At 45.6% G+C, this 7,500-nt stretch overlaps 1 protein-coding gene across 1 annotated transcript in view; it reads left to right on the top strand.

Moving 5' to 3' along the window:
* Positions 1 to 7,500, top strand: part of LOC308377350 (WD repeat-containing protein 26) — a 17,762-nt gene that overhangs the window by 8,198 nt on the left and 2,064 nt on the right. Inside the window, exons 4-11 of the mRNA XM_080853966.1 lie at positions 1,929 to 2,065; positions 2,810 to 2,907; positions 3,290 to 3,446; positions 3,998 to 4,136; positions 4,381 to 4,521; positions 4,900 to 5,019; positions 5,349 to 5,494; positions 7,416 to 7,494. Coding sequence (XP_080710092.1) covers positions 1,929 to 2,065; positions 2,810 to 2,907; positions 3,290 to 3,446; positions 3,998 to 4,136; positions 4,381 to 4,521; positions 4,900 to 5,019; positions 5,349 to 5,494; positions 7,416 to 7,494 — 1,017 coding nt within the window. The remainder of the gene's footprint in view (positions 1 to 1,928; positions 2,066 to 2,809; positions 2,908 to 3,289; positions 3,447 to 3,997; positions 4,137 to 4,380; positions 4,522 to 4,899; positions 5,020 to 5,348; positions 5,495 to 7,415; positions 7,495 to 7,500) is intronic.

Here is a 7,500-nt window from a genome sequence, read left to right as displayed (position 1 = left end):
AACGGAGAGCGCCTCCCTTCGATAATCGACTACAGGCAGCTGTGTGTGTGTGTGTGTGTGTGTGTGTGTGTGTGTGTGTGTGTGTGTGTGTGTGTGTGTGTGTGTGTGTGTGTGTGTGTGTGTGTGTGTGTGTGTGTGTGTGTGTGTGTGTGTGTGTGTGTGGTCGTGTGTGTGTGTGTGTGGTCATCATGGGTCAGCCTGGGCTAGCTGTAGGGTGGGTCTACCCTGGTAAACTCAGATAAGACCAGGCCTCCAAACCAGAAGTACAGTCATCGCTAACCCCAGAACAGCACCAAACAGTCTGACTCTGTTTTTCTGTGTATATGACAAATAAATACTTGAACTTGACCAGACTGTTCACATACAACCCAACCCAGCCCAGCACAACAGTCCACAATTCTACCGAAAGGTTGTTGATGTTTGAGCTCAACAGCCAGTCAAATTGCACCAGCCCTTTCATGCTCCTGAAGCACTGTGTTGATTGGCTGGAATTCCCATTTCAAGACCCGTCATTCATTTATTTATTAATTGATTTAAATGTTTTTTAGCACACACATAGAACAGACAGTTTAGAATGGTGGACGAACCTTTAAATGCTCTGTGTGTGTGCGCTACGCGGGGATGTAGCTGTCTGCGCGTGCTACGCGGAGATGTAGCTGTCTGCGCGTGCTACGCAGAGATGTAGCTGTGTGCGCGTGCTACGCGTGGATGTAGCTGTCTGCGCGTGCTACGCGTGGATGTAGCTGTCTGCGCGTGCTACGCGTGGATGTAGCTGTCTGCGCGTGCTACGCGTGGATGTAGCTGTCTGCGCGTGCTACGCGTGGATGTAGCTGTCTGCGCGTGCTACGCGTGGATGTAGCTGTCTGCGCGTGCTACGCGTGGATGTAGCTGTCTGCGCGTGCTACGCGTGGATGTAGCTGTAGCTGTCTGCGCGTGCTACGCGTGGATGTAGCTGTCTGCGCGTGCTACGCGTGGATGTAGCTGTCTGCGCGTGCTACACGTGGATGTAGCTGTCTGCGCGTGCTGTGGGCGATGTAGCTGTCTGCGCGTGCTGTGAGCGATGTAGCTGTCTGCACGTGCTACGCGGAGATGAAGCTGTCTTTGTGACTTAAGTTCAGGTGTTGGGGAAAATGCTTCCACTGCTGTTGTCTGTGTCTGCTGCTGTTCACTGACTGGGAAAAACAAATCTATTGTAGTCTTATACAAATCTATTGTAGTCTTATTCAGCAAATGTACCATTATACAAATGACAAGCATAACTTTTGTGAGTGACTTGTCATATTGTAGAGTTTAGTGTCTTCAATCCGACCTCTACGTTTGCACCTCTCTCACTTTACCGTACGCTCCATCCTCCATTTTCACCATTTTGTCTCTCTCTCTCACTCTTCTGTCCTACCTCTCTCTTTCTCTCTGTCCCTCTCTCCTATCCTCCCTCCTCATCTCTCTCTCTCTGTCTGCCTCTCTCTTTCTCTATCTTTTATATCCTCCCTGCTTATCTCTCTCTCTCTCTCTCTCTGTCTGCCATCCTACCTCCCTTCCTCTCTCTCTATCTTTCTTTTCTTTTCTCCTCTCTTTGTCTCCTCCCTTCCCCTCTATCATGCTCTTTCTTTCCCTCTCTCTCTCTTTTTCTCTCTGTTGCTCTTTCCCTTTCTCTGTCTCCCCCCCTTCTCTCTGTCTTTATGTCTGTCTCTCTCTCTCTCTCTCTCTCTCTCGCTGTCTTCTCTCTCTCTCTCTCTCTCTCTCTCTCTCTCTCTCTCTCTCTCTCTCTCTCTCTCTGTCTTTCTGTCTCTGTCTTTCTGTCTGTCTCCCACTCACTCGCTCACTCACTCACTCACTCATTCTCTGTCTGTCTGTCTGTCTGTCTCTCGCTCACTCACTCACTCACTCACTCATTCTCTGTCTGTCTGTCTCTCTATCCCTATCCTCAGCGGATGAAGTTCCTGCTCCTGCAGCAGAAGTATCTGGAGTTCCTTGAGGACGGGAAAGTTCTGGAAGCTCTGCAGGTGCTAAGGGGCGAACTCACACCTCTCAAATACAACACGGACCGCATCCACGTCCTCAGCGGGTAGGTCCAGCCAGTGATTGATCATCAATAACCCTTAATCAGTCATGGAACAAGTTTATTAGCGTCTAAAGTCCAGCCCTTCATTTTAGTCACCTGTAACTGATAATCAATAAGCCTTGACCAACCTGGAAACCACTTCATACAGGACAGTAGCGGGAAGGTCGGGCCATTCAGATCACCAGATATTGATTTGCCTGGTCACCCTTGAACTATCACATGAACGTAATCAGTGGGTATACCAGCCAATTACCAGTAATCAAAACAGGAACTATAAATATCTGTAATTGAACAGCATGTAAATACCACGCAATATGCCAGTCATTATTAATCAATAAGAATCAACCAGTCTGTAATCAGCTCAATCTTGACAACTCTGGCAGTGAGTCTAACTGCTATTTAGTCAAAAGTTTGGACACACCTTCTCATTTTTTGAGAAGTTTTTTCTTCACTTTTGTTATTTTCTACATGGTAGATAACACGTTTTTTGTTTTGTACATCATTCCATATGTGTTCTTTCGTAGTTTAAATGTCAGTATTAATCTACAATGTAGAAAATAACAAAAGTTAAAAAAAATAAAGGTGTGTCCAAACTTTTGACTGGTACTGTAATGACTGGCTTTGTGTTCAATGTGATTCCCAGGCTTTGGTTTTTGTCTGTCAGAATGTTTCACTGACTGTGTGTTGCATTTAAAGATTGCTTTGTTGGCCGGTTTATTTGATTGGCTGCCTGTGTGTGATTGACAGGTACCTAATGTGCAGTCATGCTGAGGACCTGAGAGCCAAAGCAGAGTGGGAGGGCAAAGGTGCCGCGTCACGCTGCCGACTACTGGACAAGCTGCAGAGTAAACACACACACACACACACACACACACACACACACACACATGCACTCACTCTCACACACGCACACACACGCACATACTCTCACACACACACATGCACACACACACACACACACACACATTCACACTCTCATACACACACTCACTCACTCACTCACTCACTCACTCACTCACTCACTCACTCACTCACTCACTCACACACACACAGACATAAACATGCATGCATGCACTCAAATACATGTTAACACACTCATACATTCGTATTGCCTCACACTCTCATAAGGAATGTGTTTGTTGACTTACCTGTGTGTGTGTGTGTGTGTAATGTGTGTGTGTGTGTGTGTGTGTGTGTGTGTGTGTGTGTGTGTGTGTGTGTGTTTAGCGTTCTTGCCTCCGTCGGTGATGCTGCCTCCGCGGCGCCTCCAGACTCTTCTCCGCCAGGCTGTGGAGCAGCAGAGAGATCGCTGCCTCTACCACAACACTCGACTAGACAGCAGCCTGGACTCCGTCTCCCTGCTGCTGGACCACGTCTGCAGCAGGTCAGAGGAGATACACACCCTCTCCTCTCCTCTACTGTCCTCTCTTTTTCTCTCTTTCTCTTTCCCTCCTCTACTCTAATCTCCTCTCCTCTCTTTCTCTATCTCTCCTCTCCTTCTCCCCTCTTTCTCTCTCTCTCTCCTCTCCTCTCCTTCTCTCACTCTCCTCTCTTTCTATCCTCTCATTCTCTCTCTCCCTCTCTTTCTCTCTCTCCTCCCTTTCTCTCCTCTCCTTCTCCCCTCTCTCTCTCTCTCCTCTCCTTCTCTCTTTCCACCCCGTCTTCCTCCGCTCCAAGTCACTGCTCATCTCTCCTCTCCACTCCTCTCTTTCTCTCTCTCTCTCTCTCTCTATCCTTTCACTTCTCCCCTCTCCTATGACTCAGTCTCACTGTTCGTAACTCTTCTCCATCTTTCTTGACTGACTCATGAGTTCACTGTCATCCTGTCGTTTGCTGTTATTACAGTTATGTTGGTGTCAGCAGTAGCCACTAAACTATGGAGCAAAATTAAATTAACCCCCCCCCCCCCCCCCCCCCCCCCCGTTTTATTTACAGGAAGCAGTTCCCATGTTACACACAGCAGATCCTGACAGAACACTGTAACGAAGTTTGGTTCTGCAAGTTCTCCAATGATGGAACCAAACTGGCTACCGGTTCTAAAGACACCACTGTCATCATATGGGAGGTGGATCCGGTGAGTGACAAGCTCGCTCAAACACACACACACACACATAGACAAACACACACTTATACACAATGCTCATGAACGTACACCAGTGTACACTCAAACCCCAAAGTCTGGTTGTGATAATGTCCCACTCCACCAGTAGTTCTCTGATTGGCCGTGCAGTGTTGACATTATTCTCTCCGATTAGCTGGTCGTTGTAACTTTCCTCTCTCTGATAGGCCGGTAGTGGTAACGCCCCTCTGTCTGACAGGTCACACAACAGCTGAAGCTGCTGAAGACCCTGGAAGGCCATGCCTACGGCGTGTCGTACCTGGCCTGGAGTCCGGACGACGCCTACCTTGTCGCCTGCGGACCTGATGACTGCTCTGAGCTCTGGCTTTGGAACGTACAGGTAGGTACACACACAATAACACTCACACTCACACTCACACTCACACTCACACTCACACTCACACTCACACAATAACACACACACAAAAATACAAATATATGCCATGCATATTGACACAAACATACTGGAGCCCTTCTGGGGTGTGCTCTATAGTGATGAGATATAACATACAATCACAAAAGGTAATCATTTGTTTAATACAGTATAATTATCACACTGACCCTACCTCTATCAAGAGAGAGGGCAGAGTATCTAATAAATGCTTGCCCTAGAGTGTATGTGTGTATTTAATGCTGTGTGTGTGTGTGTGTGTCTGTGTGTGTGTGTGTGTGTGTGTGTGTGTGTGTGTGTGTGTGTGTGTGTGTGTGTCTGGGTCAGACTGGAGAGTTACGCACTAAGATGACCCAGTCCCATGAGGACAGCCTGACCAGCGTGGCCTGGAACCCTGATGGCAAACGCTTCGTCACTGGTGGACAGAGGGGACAGTTCTATCAATGCGTAAGGTCACCTGTGTGTGTTTGTGCGCTGGTGTGTGTTCTACCAGTGTGTGAGTTCACCTGTGAGTGAGTGTGAGTGTTTGTGTTTACTTGCTTATGAGAGTGTGAAGGATCTAAACTGAAACCTGCTGGACTTGTGGAAAGGTGTCTGTGTGCAGTGTCTCACATCTCTAATGTGTGTGTGTGTGTGTGTGTGTGTAGGTGTGTGTAGGATCTAAACAGAAAACCTGCTGGATTTGTGGAAAGGTGTCTGTTTGCGTGTCTCACCTTTCTAATAAGTGTGTGTGTGTGTGTGTGTGTGTGTGTGTGTCTGTGTGTGTGTGTGCGCAGGATCTAGACGGAAACCTGCTGGATTCGTGGGAGGGTGTCCGTGTGCAGTGTCTCTGGTGTTTGGGAGACGGTAAAACAGTTTTGGCCTCCGACACACACCAGCGAATCCGTGGGTACAACTTTGAGGACCTCACGGACAGAAACATGTGAGATTCCGTTTGTTTTTGTGTTTGTTTTCCATGTATGTACAGTCAAACACATGTGAATATAATAAATAATAATTCATTTATCACTTCAATGTCAAAAGATCGAAACATTTTAACATCGTAAAGTAATAACAATACTTCTACTTTGCTAAGTGGGGTATTTCAAACGAACAGTTTATATTTACTATAAAGAAATACAGGCCCCGCACCAGGAACTCAGTGCAACATTAGTCAGTACACTTTTCATGACTGATATTCAAACCTTTTATTTTTTCAATTCTTTGTATGTCCATGTTTTTTTTTCTTTCATGGCTGACTTAATCCTCCTAGAGAATACCAGCCTTGCACAGACTCCTGAAGAGATGTCTTTTCAATTTTCAGAGACATTTTTTTCTCAGCTGCTCTTTGCTTGAAGAGCAAGGTTGTGTTGCTCTACCTTTCTCTTTAAAACACCCCAAAGGTGTTAACGGTTGTCAAGATAATCTGTCTGTTGGATTCCAGTCGGGCGACATTCTTGGCTAGGTCATACTTTTCACTTTTTTTTCTGCTTTAGAAACTCTTTTGTGGTTTTGGCAGGGTGCTCTGGGTTGTCATCATGCTGGAATATTCCTCTTCTGCCAAGCTTCTGAAGACTGGGTAGCCATCTTGTCTGCCAGTATTTGGGTTCATCCAGAGGCATTCATGGTGCCATCTATAAATGTCACCTCCCCAACACCTATTGCACTTATGCAGCCCCAATATCATAGGATAGGATAGGATAAACTTGTATTAATCCCATGCGGGAAATTCAATTGCCAAAGCAGCAGGGTAGTGGGATAGTAATCAATTATCTATATACATTATCATCAAAACCAAAATTTATAAAAATTTGAATAAGAAATAAAATAAATAAGTAGATAAAATAAATAGACAAAATAGCAAATTATAGACAAATTATATAAATATTATATAAAACTTATGTTTGATTGGGTTGGTTGTAAAGTCTAATGGCTACTGGCACTCATCACCCTCCCACCTCCATGCTTTGTGGTCAGGACTATGCATTCACTCTGGTAGTGCTGGCCAGGTTCACGCCAACCATGCTGGACCACATCTGAGCCGGGGAAATGTATCTTGGTCTCATTTGACGACAGAATGTGCTCCCAATAGTCATTAGGCTTCTTTTCACACCCACAGTTTTATCTTGCAGTTTTGTGCCGTGAAAACAACCCTCCCCCTTCCTATCCCCACCCGGCCGACCTCAAGCAGATGGGTCTCCCCTTATGTGCCGTGGTACTGCTTAAGGTTTCTTCCAGACTAACAGGGAGTTTTTCCTTGCCCCTGTTGCCATTGTGCTTGCACAAAGGGGGTTCAGGCTCTGGGCTCTGTAAAGCGCCTAGAGGCAATTGTATTGTTATGGCGCTATATGAATTGAATTGAATTGAATCATTTTACATTCAAGAGCTATTGCAATCCTTTCATGTTCATCAGCAAAAGCTAATCTTGCAATTTTGTGCCGAAGAGCTTTTGGGCTCAGATGACATATGGCTGCATGGGTGCAAAAGGTGTTGGGGAGGTGACATTTATAGATGGCACCATGAATGCCTTTTGATAAACTAAAATACAGTACCAATCAAAAGTTTCGACACACCTTCTTCACTTTTATTATTTTCTACATTGTAGATTAATACTGAAGACATTTAAACTACGAAAGAACACATATGGAATGATTTACAAAACAAAAAACGTGTTGCCTCCCATGTAGAAAATAACAAAAGTAAAGAAAAAGCTTCTCAAAAAATTTGAAGGTGTGTCCAAACTTTTGACTGGGACTGTATACCAAATACACCAAAATACTGGCTGACAAGATTACTGTGGTTTTGGCGTGGAGCCAGACATCATGTCTGATAATTTACTGTCTGTGCATGTGTGTGTGTTGCAGAGTCCAGGAGGATCATCCCATCATGTCGTTCACTGTGTCCAGAAATGGGAGGTTAGCGCTTTTAAACGTAGCAACTCAGGTAAGC

This window comes from Sprattus sprattus (genome assembly GCF_963457725.1).
Source record: "Sprattus sprattus genome assembly, chromosome: 16".
NCBI lineage: Eukaryota > Metazoa > Chordata > Actinopteri > Clupeiformes > Clupeidae > Sprattus > Sprattus sprattus.
Note: the sequence above shows the minus strand (reverse complement) of the source record. Positions and strands in the feature narration are given on the sequence as shown.